We start from the raw sequence: 25,861 nt of genomic DNA on the forward strand, positions 1-25,861 counted from the left end.
TACATCTCATGAGTTTATATGAGAGATTGCAAATATTAGTATTAATTTAAAACATTTCTAGGGCCTTCTGTGATACAATCTCTTCACTTAAACTCTCAGAAGGATAGTGTGCATTTGTGGTAGATTAATGCTTATTTTCTTATCATTTCTTACTAAAACCTCTGTGGTCTGGTTTCCACTCCTTCTTTATTGAAACCACTTTTGCTAAGTATGGCAATTGAAAACCCATTGGACACTGTGGACCAATCACCACCTCCTGAAATGCTGTCTTTGGACTTGGCCTCAATGTTGCCGCTTTCTCCTGACCTTCCCTCAGCCCACCAAGTCTGCTGCCTCAGTGGATCCTCTTGCTGTGCTCATCCCTTTAATATTGCTATTGCCCCATGCCTCGCCTTTCACTTCTTTTCACTTATGCAATTTCTTTTACCACTGTGACTTCAGGGATGCTTTATATCCCCAAATTCTGTCTCTATACCAGACCCCCTCTACTGAGATTCTGACTCTGATAACCAGTACCTTTTTGAATATCACCACTTAGAGCCTCACCAGTTTGTGTTCTTTTGAAACTTCATAGCTCTTTTGTATCTCTGTTTATTCTCTGCTGTAATTATGTACTGTGCCTTATTCAACTTTGTATTCTTTGTATCATTTCACAGAATTCCTTGCACAATGGATTCACTCAATATTTGCCCACTTGAATATTCCTGTTTTTAAAAATAGACTAATTATACTTGTTTGTGATTTTGTTTCCCACAAATTTTTTTTCTAAATCTAAGAGTAATTTCTTTTGTGGTCCAAGGGAAAAAAACAACTTAACTGTTAATGGGTATGCTTAAGAACATTTTTCAATATATTTGGGTCTATTAATAAAAATTTTTATTGAGAATAAGGATAGAAAGCCTACTGAGTTTTGGACACTAATCATATGTGGATTTAATTTCTTTACTACATACCTTTTCTTACTCCAAAAGAAAGAAATGCTAATTGAAAAATTCAACCAAATTGGAAATATGCATTGTAGACACTGAAAGTTTCCATTTTTATATATAGAGTTCTTACAAGTAAAATGAATTCTAGAAGTGGAGGTTCTTTGTAAATACAAAATAAATTTGATCATTGAGTTAGAGTTGAAGGCTGAGCGTTTAGTTATTGCAAAGGGCTGGCGACAGTTAAAATTATAGATCTGAGTATTCACCTCCACAGTGTGTACTGTTAAGTGCAAAAGGTTTGTGCTGCAACTGTGGTATTTGTATTAAAGGTTTGGGCATTTCACCCCTTCTTCTGTATGCAGACAATTTGGTGAATCAGAGGATAGTCTGAATTCAGATATGAGAGGTAGTATAAGGGTCAGTTAGCAAAGTCAGCTCTAGTTTAATTTCTTTTTTTTTAATGTTGCATTTACTAGAAATATAGCTTTGGGAAACTTGTAAACATCTTAAAGACTTAAAAAAAAAACCAATAACCATTTGCCTTTTTAATTTGCATCTTCACTAGATAAATGGTACATGAAGCAAGAATAAATTAAATTCTAATTACTCCATTTGCTAATAGAGAGCCTTAAGGGAAAAAGCCCTCAAATTCATAGTGAAAATGAAGTGTAAGGATTTTTTCTGACTTTCATTTACTTCCCTTTCTCTTCTCCTTCCCACCTAGTGTAATAAAATTGGCTAAGGCAATACTTTACTTTTAACGTGAACCTGCAGGCTAAGAGTTATTAGATTTATTTATCTTGTTTTATTTTATTGGTAAGAGATACCTTTCCTATAGCACCGTTTTTCATTCTCTGAAATTCTCAGGTTCTAGCCACAGTATAAACCTGTTCTTTAATAAATATTTTGTTGGCTAGATATTTATTTATTGTTGTTTGAGGTGAAAGTGTTTGTGCTCAAATGTTTATTTTTATCTTTTTAAAATAAATTTATTTTATTTTTGGCTGCGTTGGGTCTTTGTTGCTGCACATGGGCTTTGTGGTGAGCAGGGGCTACTCTTTGTTGTGGTGCGTGGACTTCTCATTGCGGTGGCTTCTTGTTGCGGACCATGGGCTCTAGGTGCGTGGGCTTCAGTAGCTGTGGCACGTGGGCTCAGTAGTTGTGGCTTGCGGGCTCTAGAGCACAGGTGCAATAGTTATGGCACACGGGATTAGTTGCTCCGTGACATGTGGGATCTTCCTAGACCAGAGCTCGAACCTGTGTTCCCTGCATTGGCAGGTGTATTCTTAACCACTGTTAAGAAGCCCAGTGCTCAAATGTTTTAAAATATTACTGGAAACTTGAAATTTATCTCCTTGTATCTAGATACTAACATTGTAGCTGACTAACTTATTCATTCCTGTTGAAAGATTAAGAATGCTACTCTTTGTTTTTTTCATTTATTTTATTTTTTAATGATTACTACAGTAGGTTTAGTGAATGTCCATCATCTCATACAGACACAACATTAAAGAAATAGAAAAAAATTTTTTTCGCTTGTGTCGAGAACTTTTAGGATGAACTGTTAACAATTTATAACATAGAGTAGTGTTAATTATCTTTATCATGTTGCACATTACATCACTAGTACTTATTTATCTTTTTTTTTTAACATCTTTATTGGAGTATACTTGCTTTACAATGTGTTAGTTTCTGCTGTATAACAAAGTGAATCACCTATTTGCATACATATATCCCCATATCCCCTCCCTCTTGCATCTCCCTCCCACCTTCCCTATCCCACCCCTCTAGGCGGTCACAAAGCACAGAGCTGAGCTCCCTGTTCTATGCAGCTGCTTCCCATTAGCTATCTATTTTATTTATTTATTTATTTATTTTTTAACATCTTTGCTGGAGTATAATTGCTTTACAATGGTGTGTTAGTGTCTGCTGTATAACAGAGTGAATCAGCTATACCTATACATATATCCCCATATCCCCTCCTTCTTGCGTCTCCCTCCCACCCTCGCTAGCCCACCCCTCTAGGTGGTCACACTTATTTATCTTATAAATGGAAGTTTGTGCTTTTTGACTACCTTCATCTAATTCCCCTTCCCCCAACCAATGCCTCTGATAGCTACAAATCTGATCTCTTTCTCTGTGAGTTTGTTAGTTTGTTTTTGAAGTATAATTGACCTATAACATTAGGTTAGTTTCTGGTATACAACATAGTGATTTGATATTTCTGTACATTTCAAAATGATCACCATGATAAATCTAGTTGTCATCCATTACCATACAAAGATAGAACATAATTATTAACTATATTCCCCACACTGTACATTTCATACCTGTGACTCATATATTTTGTAACTGAAAGTTTGTACATCTTAATCTCCTTCACCTGTTTCTCTCCTTGCCCCAACCCCTTCGCTTCTGTGAACCACCTGTTTGTTCTCTGTATCTATGGCTTTGGTTATGTTTGTTCACTTGTTTTGTTTTTTAGGTTCCACATATGAGATCATATGTCTTTCTCTGTTTGACTTCACTTAGCATAATTCCCTCTAGGTCCATCCATGTTGTCGCTTATGGCAAGATTTCATTCTTTTTTATGGCTGAGTAATATTCCATTGTATATATACAGCACATCTCTTTTATCCATTCATCTTTTTTTTTTTTTTTTTTTTTTGGCACGCGGGCCTCTCACTGCTGTGGCCTCTCCCGTTGCGGAGCACAGGCTCCAGATGCGCAGGCCCAGCGGCCATGGCTCACGGGCCCAGCTGCTCCGTGGCGTGTGGGATCCTCCCGGACCAGGGCACGAACCTGTGTCCCCTGCATCGGCAGGTGGACTCTCAACTGCACCACCATGGAAGCCCCCACCCTTCATTTTTACTCCTCCCTCCCCCAACCCCCGTTTACTGTTTGTGATGTCATATTTTACATCCTTTTGTTTTGTGTATTGCTTTGCTTATTTTGGATATAGATGACTTTACTACTTTTGTCTTTTAACCTTCCTACTAGTTTTATATGTGGTTGATCTACTACCTTTATTATATATTTGCCTTTACCAATGAGATTTTTCCTTTCATAGTTTTCATATTTATAATTATGGCTTTTTCTTTTCCACTTAGAACGTCCCTTTAACATTTCTTGTAAAGCTGGTTTCCTGGTGTTGAACTCTTCTGTTTTTTTTTTTAACATCTTTCTTGGAATATAATTGCTTTACAATGTTGTGTTAGTTTCTGCAGTATAACAAAGTGAATCAGCTATACATATACATATATCACCATATCCCCTCCCTCTTGCGTCTCCCTCACAACTCTCTATCCTTCCCCTCTAGGTGGTCACAAAGCATGGAGCTGATCTCCCTGTGCTATGCAGCTGCTTCCCACTAGCTATCTGTTTTACATTTGGTAGTGTATATATGTCCATGCCACTCTCTCACTGCATCCCAGCATACCCTTCCCCCTCCCTGGGTCCTCAAGTCCATTCTCTACGTCTGCGTCTTTATTCCTGTCCAGCCCCTAGGTTCTTCAGAACCATTTTTTTTTTTGTTGTAGATTCCATATATATGTGTTAGCATATGGTATTTGTTTTTCTCTTTCTGACTTACTTCACTCTGTATGACAGTCTCTAGGTCCATCCACCTTACTACAAATAACTCAATTTCATTTCTTTTTATGGCTGAGTAATTTGCCATAGTATATATGTGCAACATTTTCTTTATCCATTCATCTGTCAGTGAACACTTAGGTTGCTTCCATGTCCTAGGTATTCTAAATAGTGCTGCAGTGACCATTGTGGTTCATTACTCTTTTTGAATTATGCTTTTCTCAGGGTGTTTGCCCAGTAGTGGGATTGCTGGGTCATATGGTAGTTCTATTTTTAGTTTTTTAAGGAACTTCCATACTGTTCTCCATAGGGGCTGTATCAATTTACATTCCCACCAACAGTACGAGAGGGTTCCCTTTTTTCCACACCCTCTCCAGCATTTATTGTCTGTAGATTTTTGATGATGGCCATTCTGACTGGTGTGAGGTGATACCTCATTGTAGTTTTGATTTGCATTTCTCTAATGATTAGTGATATTGAGCAACCTTTCATGTGTTTGTTGGCAATCTGTATATTTAGGTCCTCTGCCCATTGTTGGATTGGGTTGTTTGTTTTTTTGATATTGAGCTGCATGAGCTGCTTGTATGTTTTGGAGATTAAGCCTTTGTCAGTTGCTTCATTTGCAAATATTTTCTCCCATTCTGAAGGTTGTCTTTTCATCTTGTTTAAGGTTTCCTTTACTGTGCAAAAGCTTTGAAGTTTCATTAGGTCCCATTTGTTTATTTTTGTTTTTATTTCCATTTCTCTAGGAGGTGGGTCAAAAAGGATCTTGCTGTGATTTATGTCATAGAGTGTTCTGCCTATGTTTTCCTCTAAGAGTTTTATAGTGTCTGGCCTTCCATTTAGGTCTTTAATCCATTTTGAGTTTATTTCTGTGTATGGTCTTAGGGAGTGTTCTATTTCATTCTTTTACATGTAGATGTCCAGTTTTCCCATCATCATTTATTGAAGAGGCTGTCTTTTCTCCATTGTATATTCTTGCCTCCTTGATCAAAGATAAGATGACCATATGTGCATGGGTTTATCTCTGGGCTTTTTATCATATTCCATTGATCTATATTTCTGTTTTGTGTCAGTAGCATACTGTCTTGATTACTATAGTTTTGTAGTATAGTCTGAAGTCAGGGAGCCTGATTCCTCCAGCTCTGTTTTTCTTTCTCAAGACTGCTTTGGCTATTCAGGGTCTTTTGTGTTTCCATACAAATTGTGAAATTTTTTTCTAGTTCTGTGAAAAATGCCATTGGTAGTTTGATAGGGATTGCATTGAATCTGTAGATGGCTTTGCGTAGCATAGTCATTTTCACAATGTTGATTCTTCCAATCCAAGAACATAGTATATTTCTCCATCTGTTTGTATCATCTTTAATTTCATCAGTGTCTTGCAGTTTTCTGCATATAGGTCTTTTGTCTCCTTAGGTAGGTTTATTCCTAGGTATTTTATTCTTTTTGTTGTAGTGGTAAATGGGAGTGTTCCCTTAATTTCTCTTTCAGATTTTTCATCCTTAGTGAATAGGAATGCAAGAGGTTTCTGTGCATTAATTTTTTATCCTGCTACTGTACCAGATTCATTGATTAGTACTTTTCTGGTAGTATCTTTTGGATTCTCTATGTATAATATCGTGTCATCTGCAAACAGTGACAGTTTTACTTCTTCTTTTCCTATTCGGATTCCTTTTATTTCTTTCTTCTCTGATTGCTGTGTGTAAAACTTCCAAAACTGTGTTGAATAATAGTGGTGAGAGTGGGCAACCTTGTCTTGTTCCTGATCTTAGTGGAAATGCATTCAGTTTTTCACCATTGATAATGATGTTGGCTGTGGGTTTGTCATATATGGCCTTTATTATGTTGAGGTAAGTTCCCTCTATGCTTACTTTCCGGAGAGTTTTTATAATAAATGGGTGTTGAATTTTGTCGAAAGCTTCTTCAGCATCTATTGAGATTATCATATGGTTTTTACCCTTCAATTTGTTAATATGGTTTAATCACATTGATTGATTTGCATATATTAAAGAATCCTTGCATTCCTGGGGTAAGCCCCACTTGATCATGGTGTATGATCCTTTTAATGTTCTGTTGGATTCTGTTTGCTAGTATTTTGTTGAGGATTTTTCCCTCTATGTTCATCAGTGATATTGGCCTGTAGTTTTCTTTTTTTCGTGACATCTTTGTCTGGTTTTGGTATCAGGGTGATGTGGCCTCGTAGAATGAGTTGGGGAGTGTTCCTCCCTCTGCTATATTTTGGAAGAGTTTGAGAAGGATAGGTGTTAGCTATTCTCTAAATGTTTGATAGAATTCTCCTGTGAATCCGTCTGGTCCTGGGCTTTTGTTTGTTGGAAGATTTTTTTTTTTGTGGTACGTGGGCCTCTGACTGCTGTGGCCTCTCCCATTGCGGAGCAACAGGCTCCAGATGCCCAGGCCCAGCGTCCATGGCTCATGGGCCCAGCCGCTTTGCAGCATGTGGGATCTTCCTGGACCAGGGCATGAACCCGTATCTCCTGCATTGGCAGGCGGACTCCCAACCACTGTGCCACCAGGGAAGCCCTGTTGGAAGATTTTTAATCACAGTTTCAATTTCATTACCTGTGATTGGTTTGTTTATTTTTTCTGTGTTTTCCTGGTTCAGTCTGGGAAAATTGTGCTTTTGTAAGAATTTGTCCATTTCTTCCAGGTTGTCCATTTTATTGGCGTAGAGTTTCTTGTAGCAATCTCTCATGATCCTTTGTATTTCTGCAGTGTCAGTTGTTACTTCTACGTTTTCATTTCTAATTCTGTTGATTTGAGTCTTCTCCCTCTTTTTCTTCGTGAATTTGGCTAAAGGTTTATCAATTTTGTTTATCTTCTCAAAGAACCACCTTTTAGTTTTATTGATCTTTGCTATTGTTTTCTTCATTTCTATTTCACTTATTTCTGATCTGATTTTTTGGATTGTTGTGTTTTCATTGTCATTTGTTTCTAGGTAGTTTTTTGATTTCCTCTTTGATTTCTTCAGTGATCTTTTGGTTATTTAGTAGTGTATTGTTTAGTCTCCATGTGTTTGTATTTTTTACAGTTTTTTTTCCTGTAATTAATATCTAGTTCAGTAGCATTGTGGTCGGAAAAGATACTTGATAATGATTTCAATTTTCTTAAATTTACCAAGGCTTGATTTGTTACCCAAGATATGATCTATCCTGGAAAATGTCCCATGAGCACTTGAGAAGAAAGTGTATTCTGTTGTTTTTGGATGGAGTGTCCTGTAAATATCAATTTAGTCCATCTTGTTTAATGTATCACTTAAAGCTTGTGTTTCCTTATTTATTTTCATTTTGGATGATCTGTCCATTGGTGAAAGTGGGGTGTTAATGTCCCCTACTATTATTGTGTTACTGTCAATTCTCCCTTTTCTGGCTGTTAGCATTTGCCTTATGTATTGAGGTCCTCCTCTGTTGGGTGCATAAGTATTTACAATTGTTATTTCTTCTTCTTAGATTGATCGTTTAACCATTATATAGTGCCCTTCTTTGTCTCTTGTAATAGTCTTTATTTTAAAGTCTCTTTTGTCTGATATGAGAATTGCTACTCCAGCTTTCTCTTGATTTCCATTTGCATGGAATATCTTTTTCCATCCCCTCACTTTTAGTCTGTATGTGTCCCTAGGCCTGAAGTGGGTCTCTTGTAGACAGCATATATATGGGTCTTATTTTTGTATCCATTCTGCCAGTCTGTGTCTTTTGGTTGGAGCATTTAATCCATTTACATTCAAGGTAATCATCAATATGTATGTTCCTGTTACCATTTTCTTAATTGTTTTAGGTTTGTTATTGTAGGTCTTTTCCTTCTCTTATGCTTCCTGCTTAGAGAAGTTCCTTTAGCATTTGTTGTAGAGCTGGTGGTGCTGAATTCTCTTAAGCTTTTGCTTGTCTATAAAGGTTTTAATTTTCTGTCTAAACTGAATGAGATCCTTGCTGGGTAGAGTAATCTTGATTGTACGTTTTTCCCTTTCATCACTTTAAATATGTCCTGCCACTTTCTACTGGCTTGCAGAGTTTCTGCTGAAAGATCCACTGTTAAACTTATGGGGAGTCCCTTGTATGTTATTTGTTGCTTTTCCCTTGCTGCTTTTAATGTTTTTTCTTTGTATTTAATTTCTGATAGTTTGATTAATATGTGTCTTGGTGTGTTTCTCCTTGGATTTACCCTGTGTGGTACTTTCTACACTTCCTGGACCTGATTGAGTTATTTCCTTTCCCATATTAGGGAAGTTTTCAACTGTAATCTCTTCAAATATTTTCTCAGTCCCTTTGTTTTTCTCTTATTCTGGGACCCCTATGATTCGAATGTTGGTGCATTTAATGTTGTCCCAGAGGTGTCTTTGTCCTCAATTCTTTTCATTCTTTTTTTCTTTGTTCTGCTCTGCGGTAGTTATTTCCACTATTTTATCTTCCAGGTTACTTACACATTCTTCTGCCTCAGTTATTCTGCTATGGATTCCTTCTAGAGAATTTTCAATTTCATTTATTGTGTTGTTCATCATTGTTTGTTTGCTCTTTAGTTCTTCTAGGTCCTTGTTAGATGTTTCATGTATTTTCTCCATTCTATTTCCAAGATTTTGGATCATCTTTACTATCATTACTCTGCATTCTTTTTCAGGTAGACTGCCTGTTTCCTCTTCATTTGTTTGTTTTGGTGGGTTTTTACTTTGCTCCTTCATCTGCTGCATATTTCTCTGTCTTCTTATTTTGCTTAACTTACTGTGTTTGGGGTCTCCTTTTTGCAGGCTGCAGGTTCGCAGTTCCTGTTGTTTTTGGTGTCTGCCCCCAGTGGGTAAGGCTGGTTCAGTGGGTTGTGTAGGCTTCCTGGTGGAGGGGACTGGTGCCTCTGTTCTGGTGGATGAAGCTGGATCTTGTCTTTCTGGTGAGTAGGACTGAGTCCGGTGGTGTGTTTTGGGGTGTCTGTGACCTTATTATGGTTTTTAGGCAGGCTCTCTGCTAATGGGTGGGGTTGTGTTCCTGTCTTGGTAGTTGTTTGGCATGGGGTGTCTGGCACTGGATCTTGCTGGTCGTGGTGTGGAGCTGGTTTTTAGTGTTGATACGGACATCTCTGGGAGAGCTCTTGCTGATTGATATTATGTGGGGCTGGGAGGTGTCTGGTGGTCCACTGTCCTGATCTCAGCTCTCCCACCTCAGAGGCTCAGGCCTCATACCCAGCCGGAGCACCAAGACCCCGTCAGCCACGCGGCCTGTTCCATAGTTGCATATAAAATGTGCTCCATTGTGAAGACTTTCAAAGCCAGAAACTGGAGGTCAAAACTGTACTGCACAGCCAACTTTGCAGCTGTCTGCCCAAACAACCTTACTGTGTGGAGCCTTTCAGCTGCTCCCAAACGTTGATTCCTTTTTCCAACTGCCAAGCACTGGGGCAGCCGGTGCTGCTTTGGGGAATTTTTTTTTAATTTTATATCTTTATTGGAGTATAATTGCTTTTCATTGTTGTGTTAGTTTCTGGCTTTGGGCCATTTTGAAGGGAAGGTCCTCAGGACAAGTGATCCTGGCAACTGCTAGGGGCTTACCCGAAAATTCCCTGATCAGGCTGGCTAGCCATGAGTAGCAAGGATCCTGGCTGGCTGTGCCAAAATTTGTTACGTAGTCCAAGCTTGTACTGGTGTTGACCTCTTAGCTTTTGCTTGTCTTGTAAAACTTTGATCTCCCTTTCACATCTGAGTGAAAGCCTTGCAGGGTAGAGTATTCTTGGTTGTAGTTTTTACTTTTCATCTCTTTAAATACATTATGTCACTCCCTTCTGGCCTGCAGAATTTCTGCTGAGAAGTTAGCTGATAGCTTTATGGGGGTTCCTTTGTAGGTAACTTGTTGCTTTATGGGGGTTCCCTTGTGGGTGACTTGTTGCTTTTACCTTGCTGCTTTCAATGTTGTTTCTTTATTTTTAATTTTTGCCATTTTAATTATAATGTTCTTGGTGGGCTGCTTTTTAGGTTGATCCTGTTTGACACTCTCTGTGCTTCCTGGACCTGGATGTTTTCCCAGAAGTCTCTTAAACTCTCCTCATTTGTTTTTATTCTTTTTTTTTTTTTTTCTGTTCAGTTTCAGTGATTTACACAATTCTGCTTTCCAGTTCCTTTGTATCATATAATGTTCTGTTGATTCCTTCTAGAGTATTTTTTATTTCAGTTATTGCATTTTTCAGTGCTGTTTGGTTCTTCTTTATATTTTCTAACTGTTCATTCATTCTTCTCACAAGTTCTTGAACATCTTTATGATCATTATCTTAAACTCTTTTTCAGGTAGGTTGCTTATCTCCACTTCACTTTTAGTTCTTCTGTGGTTTTATTTTGTTTCTTTACTTGGAATGTTTTTCTCTGTTTCCTCAATTTGCGTGATTCACTGTTTTTATTTCTGTGTATTTGGTAGGTTGGTTACATTTCCTGATCTTGGAGAAGTGGCTTTATGTAGGAGATGTCCTATGTGGCCCAGCAGCATACTCCTCTCTGGTCACCAGAGCTTTGTGTTCTATGGGTTCCCTCTATAGGGGCTGCATGGGTCCTTCTTTTGTGGCTGGCTGACAATTGTGGGTGTACCGGTGTACGTTGGTGGCCCTCAGTCCTGTTGGTTGCCAGGCCCTGCCTTGTGTGGAGGCTGCCAACTGCTGGTGGATGGGGTTGGGTGGTGGGTGGGGCTGGGTCATGGCTTGACTGGCTGCATGGCCACCCACCACCCAACCTGGTAGTGGCCTGCAGGTGGTTGGCTGGATTCTGACTTGGTTGGCCAAGGGGCCCAAGGTGTCCTGCAGCTGGTGTTGGCCTGCTGTTGGGCAGGGCCAGGGCCCTGGGTGTCTGGGGTGGTGCCAGACTACTAGTGGGTGGGCCGGGTCTTTACGCAACTTGCTGTGGGGGGCTGTGGTGGTCCTGGGGCTTGGGTTGGCTTGCTGGTGGGCAGAGTCGGGGCCCAGGAGGACCTGGGGCTAGTGCCGGCCCACTGATGGGCAGAACCAGCTCCTGGGGTCTTTGGCTCTGGGGCCTGAAAGTTCTGGAGCTGGTGTTGGCCTTCTGTGGGCAGTGCCTGGGCCCAGAGTTTGTGGCTGCAGGGCCTTGGGGGTTTTGGGGGTGGTGTCTGCCACAGGTGGGTGGGGCTGGGGCCCATCAGATCTCAGGGCTGGTGCCAGACCCCTGGTGTGTGAGGCCGGGACTGGGGCTAGTGCTGGCCCACTGGTGGGTGGGGCTGGGTCAGACGACTAGCTGTGTGTGTGTGTGTGTGTGTGTGTGTGTGTGTGTGTGTGTGTGTGTATGTGAGTGGTTCCCGGGGGTCCCAGTGCTGGTGGTGGCCCACTTGTAGGTGGGTCCGGGTCCTGGGTCCTATGGTGGGTGGTGTCACGTACTGGGATGGCTGGGGGCTCAGGGGGTTCTACAGCAATCAACCTGCTGGTGGGTAGGTCTGTGTTCCTGCCCACCTAGCTGCCTGGCTTGGGGCATCCCAGGGCTGGTGCTGTCTGGTGGGCAGGGCTGGTCTGCCACTGACTGGCTAGAGGGAGGATTCTAAAGTGGCACTTAGCACCAGTGTCCTGGTGGTGGGATGAGCTTCCCAAAAATGGCCGCTGCCAGTGTCGTTGTTCCCAGAGAGAGTTTCAGTTGCCTTCTGCCTCCTGGGAGTCTCTCCAAGATCAGCAAGTGCGTCCTACCCAAGCTCCATTCAAATAACTGCTTCTGCCCTGGGTCTTGAAACATATGAGATTTTGTTTGTGCTCTCTTAAGAGTGGAGTCTTTATTTCCCACAGCCCTCTGGCTCTCCCAGAAGTAAGCCCTACTGGCTTTCAGAGCCAAACGGTCTGGAGGTTCATATTACTTGTGTACACCCCTGGGTTGAGGAGCCTGATGTGGAGCTAGGACCTTTCGCTCCTTGGGGAGAACCTCTGCAATTGTAATTATTCTCCCATTTGTGGGTTGCCTACACTGGGAATATGGGTGATGACGATACTGCATCTTCACCCTTTCTACTTGTCTTGTTGTGGTTTCTTCTTTATAGCTTTAGCTGTAGAAGATCTTTTCTGCTAATCTTCAGGTCACTCTTATGGATAGTTGCTCTGTAAATAATCATGATTTTGCTGTGCCTGTTGAAGGAGGTGAGCTCAGGGTCTTCCTTCTCTGCCATCTTGGCCACTGCTTGCATCATAAAGACTTCTAATGGTTTAACAGCTTGGCTAATTGGTTAACACAAAAAAATAAACTTTGGTTTATGTATTCAGAGTCTAAATGAAAAACAGGAAGGTAAATAAAAAGAACCAGTAATGGGCTTCTCCTTTTCATTTGGCCCTTGTAGATTGAACACATTTGATACTTGTAGTCTATGCATCAGGCAGAGTGGCAGAAGCTTGGCTGTCATTGAGCCTTTAGGGCTTAGCAGAGTTGATGAGAAACTGTAAATGGTCATCAAGACTTGGAGCTTCATGGAAAGAAAACCTGAATATACAGTGAGTATGTTAGCTTAGTGGTTATTATGGTATTACTGCTGGGAGAATGGGTCACTTAGGGAATCATCCATATCTGGAAAAGTCTTGAAGCAGAACTCATGTTGAGGGTTTCTGCTAAACTCTATCTCTTAGAAAGCAGTCCTGGTTAGTATTAATCAGGATGCTGGGTGCAGTGATGAAGTAAAGGAGGACTGAATTCTTAAAGTTCACATTTAGACAAAAGTTTAGACATTTTGAGATGAGGAGATGAGTGTGAGACGTGATCTTTAGGGAAAACATTGATGATGAAAAAAGAGAGAGCTCTTTTAGGTGCTTTTGTGCTTGACTCTGTTGTCCATCTTTTCTTAAGAAGCTTGGTTTAAGTTTAGATTCCTTTTCATAGCAGCTCTAAACTTGCTGTAGACAGTACAGAAATGAGTGGATAAACTTTATTTAGATACTCTGATAGCTTAGCCAGTGACTGTGACCTGACCAAATATGGTAGTAATGTCAAGATAAAATGGGGAATGTCAAAATGCTGTTTGCAACCTCTTGGAAGTAAAGCTCCTGACAAAGTGGTTTGAAAATAGTGTTGAAAACCCTATGATTAAATGACAACAAGAGCATGAGAAGAGATTTTTTTTCCCCTAAAATCAGTTTAGTGTATTTGGGCAGAAACAAAGGGAAGAAGTTGCTCTTGGTTAAATTGGTTGATAGAGGATTTGGAGGCATTGTTTCCTGTAGAGAAAAGATCTGTACCCTAAACTATAATTTTTCTAACTTCTGTTGCATGTGTTGCTGCATTTCCTTTTTCCATGTGCTCTTATTATTTTTGTGGCAAATGTATTTTTAAACATCTCTGGGATAATTATCACCATTAATTAGTTTTGATATTCCTTTTTAATGATATTTTCATTTATTCCTTTTGCTAGCTGGATTGCCTTTTGCAATTCTTACTTCAAGGCATACCCCTTTCCAACGAGGATTATTCTGTAATGATGAGTCCATCAAGTACCCTTACAAAGAAGACACCATACCTTATCCGTTATTAGGTGGAATAATCATTCCATTCAGTATTATCGTTGTAAGTTAAATCCACTTTTCCAAGTTTATCACTTTTGGGCAATTGGCTTAGTTTTGTGTTAACCTGTTAATGATTGAATGTATAACCCTCTAAAACAATGTGTTTTTTTAACCTTTAATGTTATTTGATCAAAATAATCTCAGCTATTTTAAGTGGGGCCAAAAGAGCAACAATGTATAATCAGAAGAACCTTACTGAACATGTGTAGGTTTTATGCTAATCTTTCTAAGTCACTGTGATTTTTTTTAGAGCTCTAATTTGCTATTGTTTCAGTAATAAGGCAATAGATGACTATTGTATCAGTGTATTTCTAGCATACTTTTTACCTAGGATATTATTTTATAATTTATTGAGACTGTGCATATGAACTGACTTTCTAGTTACTGAGTTCTCGAAAAGTCTTAACAGGTGTTAAGACTTCATTTAACCCATGTTTAGTTTACTTTAAAGAATTTTTAGATAACGGCAGAAATAGAAGAGCCTGAATTCTATATATAATTAGAAGTGAACACGACAAAGAATTTTTACTGGTACTAAAACACTGTAGTAATTATTGTTTTCTAGGATTTCAGGTGGGAATGCTTAGGGAATGTGCTCTGGGGAGAAGATATCAAGTAATTAGACTACATGATTTTTATAATCGCTTGACTCGGATTCTATGACTTTAATTAGTTTTATGCTCCATAACTTGTAACTTTAGAAATAAGATTTGTGTTACAAGCAGAAAATATGGTCTCATCCAGGAGATAGACCAAAAAGATAATAGCATATCTAGCTTGTCTGTTCTGGAGTTTATTAAAAAAAAAACAAATCTTCTTGATTTAGAAATTTAATGTCTTATTGCAGAATGATCACAGCTCCTTGTTAGCACTAAAAGTTAATCAACTCATAATTTGTGGTGTATAATTAATAAAAGAAAACCTCTGCTATACAAATGTTTGTTTTGCAAGACTCTGAGCTCCTTGAAGGTAGAGGTGGTGCCTTGTTCATCTTGGTATCCTCACTGTTGCCATGGACCCTGACATGTCCTAGGTGCTGGAATGAAACTTGAGAGATTTTGCCATAATGTTGGTGACTCTCCTACAGTATAGTGAAGTTTTAAGAAATCAGTGGTTTGTTTAATCTAGACAGATCTTTACACTGAGTTTTTACTATTAAAAGAAAGCAAGCCAAGCCTATGATCCTTCCATTAAAGAGGGAGTATGAGTATCAGGGTCTTTTTTTTAAAGTATATGTTTCTGGGACTTCCCTAGTGGCGCAGTAGTTAAGAATCCGCCTGCCTGTGCAGGTGACACGGGTCCGAGCCCTGGTCCAGGAAGATCCCACATGCCGCGGAGCAACTAAGCCCGTGCGCCACAACTACTGAACCTGCGCTCTAGAACCCGCGAGCCACAGCTACTGAGCCTGAGTGCCACAACTACTGAAGCCCGTGTGCCTAGAGCCCATGATCTGCAACAAGAGAAGCCACTGCAATGAGAAGCCCACGCACCACAATGAAGAGTAGCCCCCGCTCGCCACAACTAGAGAAAGCTGGTGCACAGCAATGAAGACCCGATGCAGCCTAAATAAATAAATAAATAAATAAAAATAAAGTATGTGTTTCCGAGAGAATAGCTCTTTAAATATAAAAATTTTAGTAGGACTCTTCTGCAAATAGTAGCTGATTTCAGACAAGATTCAAGTACTCAAACACTGCTACAAATGTACTTGTCTTTCAATTCTACTTTTGTTTGTATCTCAGTAAGAAGGAAGCTGCATAAGCAAAACTACAGAAATCTGCTACAGACCAGAGGCCTGCAACAGGACAGGGTGCTGTGTAGCCTGCACAGCTAGCGCAGAACGTGACAGACACTCAGTTAGCAAAACTTGTTATTTGTATTTTATTAACTTGGAAGTTTTGATTATTTCACCATCACCTGTGAGAAAGTTATCTTTGTAAAACATCAAGTAAGTTGAGTGTAGTTTTCCTTAAGAGCAGACTGTTTAAAGGTGCTGTAAAAGTACTTTTTTCATATCAACTGTATCAACAGAGACAAACACTGCTTAGGGCAGTGGTTTTATATACTAATTTAAAATGATTTCAGTTTATTCACTAACTCAGCTTCTTTCAGGCAGCACTTGGTTAGACTTGTATATGTTTAATTTAATTTCTAGAAAGTAAATTATTTCTTTTAAAAAAAAAATCAGGACTGTGATTGGGACTTCATACCAGGCCTTTGATTTGACTTGCAAATGATCCACACATACATGAGTGATTGAGGGAGCCCGATAGAGAATCAGAATTAATATAGTTTCTCAGAAGCCAAGGGAGAATTTCAATAAGGGCAAAATAGTCAGTGATGTTTTATACTACTGAGAAGTTAAGATTTGGGTTGATAAAAATCTGTTTTGACTTTTTTGGAGAGATATTCAGTAGAATAAAGGGAATGGAGGTATTTAGACACATTTAGGAAGGAGTGGAAGTACGCCAATGATTTTAGACTGTTCTTTGGGAAGGTGGGTCCTGAGTGGAAGACACATAACTGTAGTGACAGTGTAGAGATGTATAAAATTATCTTGGTTGGTGGAGATATAAAGAAGATGGTGAGAAAATACTCTGGTACATAGGTTTTAAATGGTTGAATCACGCTGATTTAGATAATTATTAGCTTTGATCTTCAAAGTATTCTGTTTTACTCCCCAAACATCATCTTTAGTTCTTTAATAATTTATCTTGTCTTTATTTGGAGTAGTAAATAATGCGTGACCAGTAATCTCAGCTCTAAGATTAGGGCACAGTTAATTTAAGCGTGGACTTCACCAGAGGCTGAGTTGGTATAAATGGCTCAAAGGGCAAGATAAGGTATTAAAATGAAATGAAAATGTGTCTTGCATGTGTAGTGCAATGCACAGACACATCCCTGCATTTAATTTAGAAGAATTAATTTAGGACATCTCTACTGTCTATTTTTTATATAATAAAAAAATGATGTAAGTCGACCTAGCATTTGTTGGCTTTAGAACCCCTCACACCCTTTCCCAGAATTAAGGGCTAAGTTTCAGCATATACCACTTCTGTAGACCAACTTTTAATCTGTGCCCAGTGCTCTGAATGTTCCTAGTGAACATATTTTTGATCATCAGTGGCAGGAACCAGGGTTTGGGTGGCCCTAAACAATGATCATTAAGACTAGGAAGACTCACAGAGACCAGTACTTGTTTTTGGAAAGTAGTTGAGTGCTTACACAAGAAGAGCTGATAGCTGAGAAGTGGAAGTTTTGACTGCTCAAATTGTGGTTGACTAATATATTTGGTACATATTTCAAATTATCAAAGATCAACTCCATAACAAAACATTAGAGATATCCTTTCTTGCTGCTAATCTATCAAGGCAGTTGCTGGAACACCTTAACAGCCTGAGGAGACTGTAATATACTTTAATTCAAGGCCTCTAGGGCAATCGCCGGGGAGAACCCTAAGCACAGTTGGGGAGGTATGGTATCCCCAGAAGTGCGTGTGGTTTTCCTCTCCTGTGAGGCCTGTTCTCAGCAAAGGTTTGATTAAGTCATTCACATTAAGGATTATAATGAGGAATATATTTCTGTGGGGTTTAACATGCTTAAATTAAGGGTGTTTACCTTTTCCCCAAGAGGCGAATTGAAATTTACTGACCACCAGCTCTGTTTTAGGTCACTATGGTGGTACTAGCTTTCTGTTGAACTAAAAATTCATTCTTGCTTTTGTAGAGTTCATAGTCTAGTTGTCAAAGTTATGACATTCTAATTATGGAATTCTAGGAGCCTTTGAGCCAGATGAGGAAAAAATTTTTGATATCAGGTTCTTGAAATCCCTTTCAGGAGGCAACCATTTATTTCATCTGTGGTAAGGCTCACCCTGAAGATAATTAGTCGTCACTAATAGAAATGTTTGAATGCTTTGTAAAATTGTTTATGTAAATTTAAGACGAAGCAGTGAAACTCTTAAGTGAAACTTTGTGATTTATATCCACCCCCAACATAAATTAGCAAGCAGAATTTTTTTTAAGTGTTTATTTTGGTCTCAGGTAGCTAGAGTGTGGTTTATTTTATCAGCAATTTAAATTTTTTGTAATGTTGCCATTCAGTATTTTTTCAAATTTCTCAGGATATTGGCCTGTGAACTTGGGAAGTATTTGAAAACCTTTTTATGCCTTTAATTACACTGGTGCGTGCTCACACACACACTCTAATAGAATCTGGGAAGTCTCTGACTCCCATTTTACAAAAGTCAGTGAAAATTAAAAGAGGAAGGAATCACTTGAAATGTTGTGTTGGAGAAGGAGAGCATCAAGTGTGTGTTTGGTCTTTTAATGAGACTTGTTAAGGAATCCAGCCCTAAATGTCTCCGGGAGAGGCAGGACTGGGAGGCCTTGACAGCTGATCTCTGCCCTCTGTACCCTTTGGCCTCTGTGTTTGATCCCTGCTTTTATTATATTGGCTTTTTCCTCTCTGTGGGACTGTTTTACCCTTTTTAACATGATGAATATTTTTGATTCAAAGGAATGTTTGATGCAAATGCAGACTCTGTCAGATAAAAGTACTTATGTAAGGGATATTCTAATTGGGAAGTTTGTATTCTTTGAAAAACCATGTTTTTTATCCTCCATGATACATCATTGTCTACTTATTAAGGCTTAGTTTATTTGAATACAAGTAAAGAAATAAGGTTTTATTGTTTCAAGGTAGACTTTGAAATTATTTTGGCTTTGCCATTGCTCTGTAAGCAAAGTATCAATTGCTCTGACACCTTTTTTTGTGGTCTAGAATTAGATATCCTGTTCTCCATTTGAAAAGGAAAAAAGGGGGAGGTATTTTTAAAACAAATATTTTATTGTGATTTACCATTTTCTTTTCTATTTTTTACTTTGTTTAAAGTGCCTGGTTGCTGCTTTAACATTATTTTTCTGTTTTTTTTTTTTTCAGGTGATTGTTGGAGAAACCCTATCTGTTTACTTTAACCTCTTGCACTCGAATTCCTTTATCAGGAATAACTACATAGCCACTATTTACAAAGCCATTGGAACATTTTTATTTGGTGCAGCTGCTAGTCAGTCCCTGACTGATATTGCCAAGTATTCGATAGGCAGACTGCGGCCTCACTTCTTGGATGTTTGTGACCCAGACTGGTCAAAAATCAACTGCAGTGATGGCTACATTGAAAACTACATATGTCGAGGGAATGCACAAAAAGTGAAGGAGGGCAGGTGCGTGTTAAATTTTTAATGCTTGTTTTATCTTGTATATTCTTGGAATAGAAGGTTTCAGTGATTGGAAGATGAGTCATCCACTAATTCAGAGAGAAGCTAGTGTAATCACCAGGAGGTGAACTGAGATCATGTTTGATCTATTTTCTCTACTTACTCTTTTTTCCTGTTTTATCCCTATACTCCATTTAAGAGCATTTTAATGCAACTCTTTTCATCTTCAGTGTATAATAATATAAAATGAACCTTTTAGATCATACAGACCAGGGTCAGCAAACGTTTTCTTAAGGTGCCAGATAATAAATATTTTAGGCTTTGTGGACCGTATGTTGACTAGTATCCAACTCTGCCTTTGTAGCAGGAAAAAGCAGTCACAGACAGTCCTTGAACAAGTGTGTGTAGCTGTGTCCCAGTGAAACTTTATTTATTACATAAACAGTGGCTGCCCTGTGGGTTATAGTTTGCTTACTTCTGATCTAGTCCAACCAGGTATGAAGCTCTGCTAGATCTCTTAGTATTCCTGGAGTATTTTTTTGTAAGGTAACTTCATTCATATTTTGATAGCTCTAGGTCCTCAGGTTGCTTTCTTATAACACACTTGTTGGGCTACTTTCTACATCAGGAGCACTGTTAGACATGAATGAAAGAGAATGTTTGGAACCCAGAAGGTCTAATGCCTTTAATTTATAGATGAGCAGACAGAGGGCCAATAACATTAAATGAAGCCACTAATTAGTAGCAGAGCCAATTCCTCATCCCAAGTCTCAGAATTGTCAATCTTTTCTATATGTTTGACCTTCTTGTATTTTAAGATAGCTGTTACCATTTTCCTTTATTTATTCATCCAACAAATACTTTCTCTCAGAAAAACATCCTCTGATTTTTTTTTTTTTTAATATATGATTCCCAGACACTTTATTATCCTTGTTAGTTCTTTTGTAAGTCACGGAGGCCTGCTAGTACCCATCGGTATTTGCATTTAGTGGGGATGAAAAACACCTTATTTAAGAATATGCATTATGCTATGTGTTTGGCATTCAGCAGTGAACAAGACAGCTCTGGTTTCTATCTTCATGGAGCTTAGTCTAGCAGGGAAGACTTACATTAAACAATGTTGACAATGGAATAGAATCTCCCTGTTGATAACAAGGCCAAAGAATAGACAGGCTGTTGAATGGCAAGCTCTGAGGTGATGATATGAGGACTGATATGGGTGTAAAGTCTTAATGAAGGGGGGAAAGTGACTTAAGTGCTAACTGGTTGAGAAGTAGATAGTGGAAGGTGGTATTGTTGATTTGAGCATAGGTAAGCAAGCATTTTTTATAAGAGGGAAATAATGGTCCAGAAATGGCTTTGAGGAGTGATGAAGATAATCAAGACCAACACTGGACTCTTAAGGTGTGGGATGTAGATATCTCATTCTCTGCTTTGATAGTAATACAGGGCCAAGCAGTGTCCTAGGGAAAGGCTCTTTAGTTTAATAACTAGGAGATGTGAAGTTTCAGTGAAGAGTTTGAAGACACAGGGAAATACAGAGGATTTTAACCATAGAATTGGAATTCCAGAATGTACAGTGGAGGAGTTGGGTTGGAAGGGATAATTAGTGGCTTGGCTGGAGAAGAGAAAGCTTATTTTGATAGAGATTGCTTCTAATTTGTTGATCAGTTTGTGAAGAACTGCCATTTTGATATTAAGTCCTCTAATCCATGAGTATGGTATATCTTTCCATTTATTTGATGTTCTTTAGTTTCTCTTAGCAATAGTTTTTAGATTTTGGTGTCCATGTCGTGCACACATTTTGTTAAATATATCACTGAGTTTTTAATATTTCTTTTTTTTTTTTTTTGCTGTACGCGGGGCCTCTCACTGTTGTGGCCTCTCCCATTGCGGAGCACAGGCTCCGGACGCGCAGGCTCAGCGCCCATGGCTCACGGGCCCAGCCGCTCTGCGGCATGTGGGATCTTCCTGGACTGGAGCATGAACCCGTGTCCCCTGCATCGGCAGGTGGACTCTCAACCACTGTGCCACCAGGGAAACCCTTTAATATTTCTTGATGCTATTACGAAAGGGTTTTTAAAAAATTTTTAAATTGATTTCTAGTTGTTATGTTTAGAAATAAACCAAACAAACAAAAAGTTGGTTTTTTTATATGGTTTTATTTGGCCTTTTATCCTATAACCTTGTTAATGTAACTTATTAGTTGGAGTAACTTCTTTTATAGGTTCTTCAAGATTTTCTCTGTTCCTCTTCATACTGTCTGTGAATAAAGAGAGTTATACTTCTTTTTTTCCCTTCTATATTGCCTTTTATTTCTTTTCCTTGCTGTATTATACTGGCTAAGACTGCTAATACAATGTTGAAAGAAGTGGGGAGAGCAGATAATGCTTGTCTTATTCCTGACCTTAGGTAGAAAGCATTCAGTGTTTCACCATTAAATATATTACCTATGTGTTTTCTGTAGATGTCCTTTATTAGATTTTTGTCGAAAGTGTGTGGTTTGTCAGATGCTTTTTCTATGGCTGTTGAGAAGGTCATATTGTTTTCCTTCTTTATTCTCTCAATACAATGTATGCCTTTAATTTTGGAATATTAAAGCAACTTTTCATTCCTGGGAATAAACTCCACTTGGTCATGGTATATAAAATCTTTTTATATTAAGTGGATTCAATTTGCTAATGTTTTGTTAATGATTTTTTCTTCTGTGTTCATGAGTGTTATTTGTCTATAGTTTTCTTTTAAAGTTGTTGCCTAGATTTGGTATCAGTGTTTGGTATTAAGGTTTGATAGAATTTGCCAGTAAATACATTTAGACTTGGAGTTTTCTTTGTAGGAATGTTTTTTTAAAAAATGGATGTAGGATTATCAGGTTATTCCTTTCTTTTTTTTTTAAATTTATTTATTTGGTTTTGGCTGCATTGGGTGTTTGTTGCTGTGCGCAGGCTTTCTCTAGTTGCGGTGAGTGGGGGCTGCTGTTCACTGTGGTGCACGGGCTTCTCATTGTGTTGGCTTCTCTTGTTGCAGAGCACAGCTCTAGGCACACAGGCTTCAGTAGTTGTGGCACGTGGACTCAGTAGTTGTGGCTCACAAGCTCTAGAGCGCAGGCTCAGTTGTGGCGCACGGGCTTAGTTGCTCTGCGGTATGTGGGATCTTCCCAGACCAGGGCTTGAACCCATATCCCCTGCATTGGCAGGCGGATTCTTAACCACTGCGCCACCAGGGAAGTCCTGGTTATCTCTTTCTTATATGAGCGTTTGTCATTTGCCTTTTAAGGATTTGTCTATTTATCTAAATTATCAAATTTATTGACATCAAGTTGTTCACAGTGTCTCCTTACTGTCCTTTTATTGTTTGTAAGAAGTGTAGAGCAAGCCCCTCTTACATTCCTGCCATTGATAATTTGTGTCTTAATCTCTTTTTTCTGGAGTGGTCTGGCACGAAGCTTTCAATTTTATTAATCTTTTTATTAGTTTCATTGGTTTCTTTTGGGGTCATTGACTTTATTGTTTTTCTATATTCAATTTCCTTTATTTCTGCTATTTTATTTACTTCTGCATGCTTTCAGTTTTATTAGCTCTCTTTTGTAGTTTCATAAAGTAGAAACCTAGATCATTAGCTATGTCACAAATTTTGATATATTGTATCTTCATTTTCATTTAAAAATATTTTCTAATTTCCCTTGTGTTTTCCTCTTTGATCAATGGGTTATTTATCTTTCTGTAATTTATTTGTGGTTAAATTACATTGTAATCATAGAACATACTTTGTATGATTAGAATGCTTTTAAATTTATTGAGGTTCATTTCATTGCCCAGCATATGATCTGTCCTTGAGAATATACCATGTGCATTTGAAGAGAACGTGTATTCTGCTGTTTTGGGGGTGGAATGTTCTATAGATGTAAATTTGGTCAAGTTGATTGATAGTGTTATTCAAATAATCTATATCTGTATGAATTTTCTACAGAGATGTTTTGTCAGTTATTCTTAGGAGTTTGAAATCTCTATAACTGTTGATTGTTTTTGTTCTTTCCTTTCTGTTAGCTTTTGTTTCATTTATTTTGTGATTCTGCTCTTTGTTGTATAACATTTCTAAATGTTCTTTTTTCCAGCTGTAGGTACCCTTTTCTGTATGAACTCTCTTTTTTTTGAATTTTATTTATTTTTTTATACAGCAGGTTCTTATTAGTTATCCATTTTATACATATTAGTATATATATGAACTGTCTCTCTTTGTTTCTAGAAATATCCTTTACCTTAAGTCTGTTTTGTCTGATAATAATATATAGCCACTCTCGTACTCTCATGTTTTATTGCATGGATAGTATATATTTTCCATAAGTAAAACTTTTAGTTCATTTGAATCTTGGAATATAAAGTGCGTTTGTTGGATATTTAAAGTATGTAGGTCAGGTCTTGTTTATACTTTTTAATCTAGTGTAAAAAATCCCTGCTTTTTGATTAGAGTGTTTAATTAATTCACATTTAATGTAATTATCCATTGTGGATTTAGGTCTGCCATTTTGCTCTGTGTTTTCTATTTGTCTCATCTTGCTGTCTTTTTTTTTAAATTGAGGAATAATTGACATGTAATGTATTTTAACATATTAGTTTCAGGTGTAATTTCTTTTTTTTCATCTCTTGATTTCTATTCTTCTTATACTGCTTTCCTTTGTATTACACAAATATTTTTTAGTGTAAATTTTAAGTATTCTGACATTTAGTCTAAGTTTTTGGTTATTTTTTGGTGTTTCTGTAGTGATTACATCTTTTTGTCATAATTTACATCAAGTTAAAGCTTTTTAAAATTTTTTTTAAATTTTATTTTTTTATACAGCAGGTTCTTATTAGTCATCAGTTTTATACACATCAGTGTATACATGTCAATCCCAATCGCCCAATTCAGCACACCACCATCCCCACTCCCCCGCGGCTTACCCCCCTTGGTGTCCACACGCTTGAGAATGTCCATATGTTCTCTACATCTGTGTCTCAACTTCTGCCCTGCACACCGGTTCATCTGTACCATTTTTCTAGGTTCCACATAAATGCGTTAATATACGATATTTGTTTTTCTCTTTCTGCCTTACTTCACTCTGTATGACAGTCTCTAGATCCATCCACATCTCAACAAATGACTCAATTTCGTTCCTTTTTATGGCTGAGTAATGTTCCATTGTATACATGTACCACAACTTCTTTATCCATTCGTCTGTCGATGGGCATTTAGGTTGCTTCCATGACCTGGCTATTGTAAATAGTGCTGCAATGAACATTGGGGTGCATGTGTCTTTCTGAATTATGGTTTTCTCTGGGTACATGCCCAATAGTGGAATTGCTGGATCATATGGTAATTCTATTTTTAGTTTTTTAAGGAACCTCCATAGTGTTCTCCATAGTGGCTGTATCAATTTACATTCCCACCAACAGTGTAAGAGGGTTCCCTTTTCTCCACACCCTCTCCAGCATTTGTTGTTTGTAGGTTTTCTGATGATGCCCATTCTAACTGGTGTGAGGTGATACCTCATTATAGTCTTGATTTGCATTTCTCTAATAATTAGTGATGTTGAGCAGCTTTTCATGTGCTTCTTGGCCATCTGTATCTCTTCTTTGGAGAAATGTCTATTTAGGTCTTCTCCCCATTTTTGGATTGGGTTGTTTATTTCTTTAATATTGAGCTGCATGACCTGTTCATATATTTTGCAGATTAATCTTTTGTCTGTTGATTTGTTTGCAAATATTTTCTCCCATTCTGAGGGTTGTCTTTTCGTCTTGTTTACAGTTTCCTTTGCTGTGCAAAAGCTTTTAACTTTCATTAGGTCCCATTTGTTTATTTTTGTTTTTATTTCCATTACTCTAGGAGGTGGATCAAAAAAGATCTTGCTGTGATTTATGTCAAAGAGTGTTCTTCCTATGTTTTCCTCTAAGAGTTTTATAGTGTCTGGTCTTACATTTAGGTCCCGAATCCATTTTGAGTTTATTTTTGTGTATAGTGTTAGAGAATGTTCTAATTTCATTCTTTTACATGTAGCTGTCCAGTTTTCCCAGCACCACTTATTGAAGAGACTGTCTTTTCTCCATTGTATATCCTTGCCTCCTTTGTCATATAGATTAGTTGACCATAGGTGCGTGGGTTGATCTCTGGGCTGTCTATTTTCTTCCGTTGATCTATCTTTCTGTTTTTGTGCCACTACCATATTGTCCTGACTACTGTAGCTTTATAGTATAGTCTCAAGTCAGGGAGTCTAATTCCTCCAGCTCCGTTTTTTTCCCTCAAGACTGCTTTGGCTGTTCAGGGTCTTTTATGTCTCCATACAAATTTTAAGATTTTTTGTTCTAGTTCCCTAAAAAATGCCATTGGTTATTTGATAGGGATAGCATTGAATCTGTAGATTGCTTTGGGTGGTATAGTCATTTTCACAATTTTGATTCTTCTAATACAGGAACATGGTATATATCTCCATCTGTTGGTATCATCTTTAATTTCTTTCATCAGTGTCTTATAGTTTTCTGCATACAGTTCTTTTGTCTCCCTAGGTAGGTTTATCCCTAGGTGTTTTATTCTTTTTGTTGCAATGGTAAATGGGAGTGTTTCCTTAATTTC

General features: G+C 38.2%; 1 protein-coding gene across 3 annotated transcripts in view; it reads left to right on the forward strand.

The window, feature by feature from the left end:
• Positions 1 to 25,861, forward strand: part of PLPP1 (phospholipid phosphatase 1) — a 119,447-nt gene that overhangs the window by 57,108 nt on the left and 36,478 nt on the right. For 2 of the 3 annotated variants that reach the window (XM_060009489.1, XM_060009491.1), the window contains exon 3: positions 18,981 to 19,261. In XM_060009489.1, coding sequence (XP_059865472.1) covers positions 18,981 to 19,261 — 281 coding nt within the window. Of the gene's footprint in view, positions 1 to 13,888; positions 14,041 to 18,980; positions 19,262 to 25,861 lie in introns of all 3 variants that reach the window. The other variant, XM_060009490.1, reaches the window with a different exon arrangement.

Source organism: Delphinus delphis, chromosome 3 (genome assembly GCF_949987515.2).
Source record: "Delphinus delphis chromosome 3, mDelDel1.2, whole genome shotgun sequence".
Taxonomy (NCBI): Eukaryota; Metazoa; Chordata; class Mammalia; order Artiodactyla; family Delphinidae; genus Delphinus; species Delphinus delphis.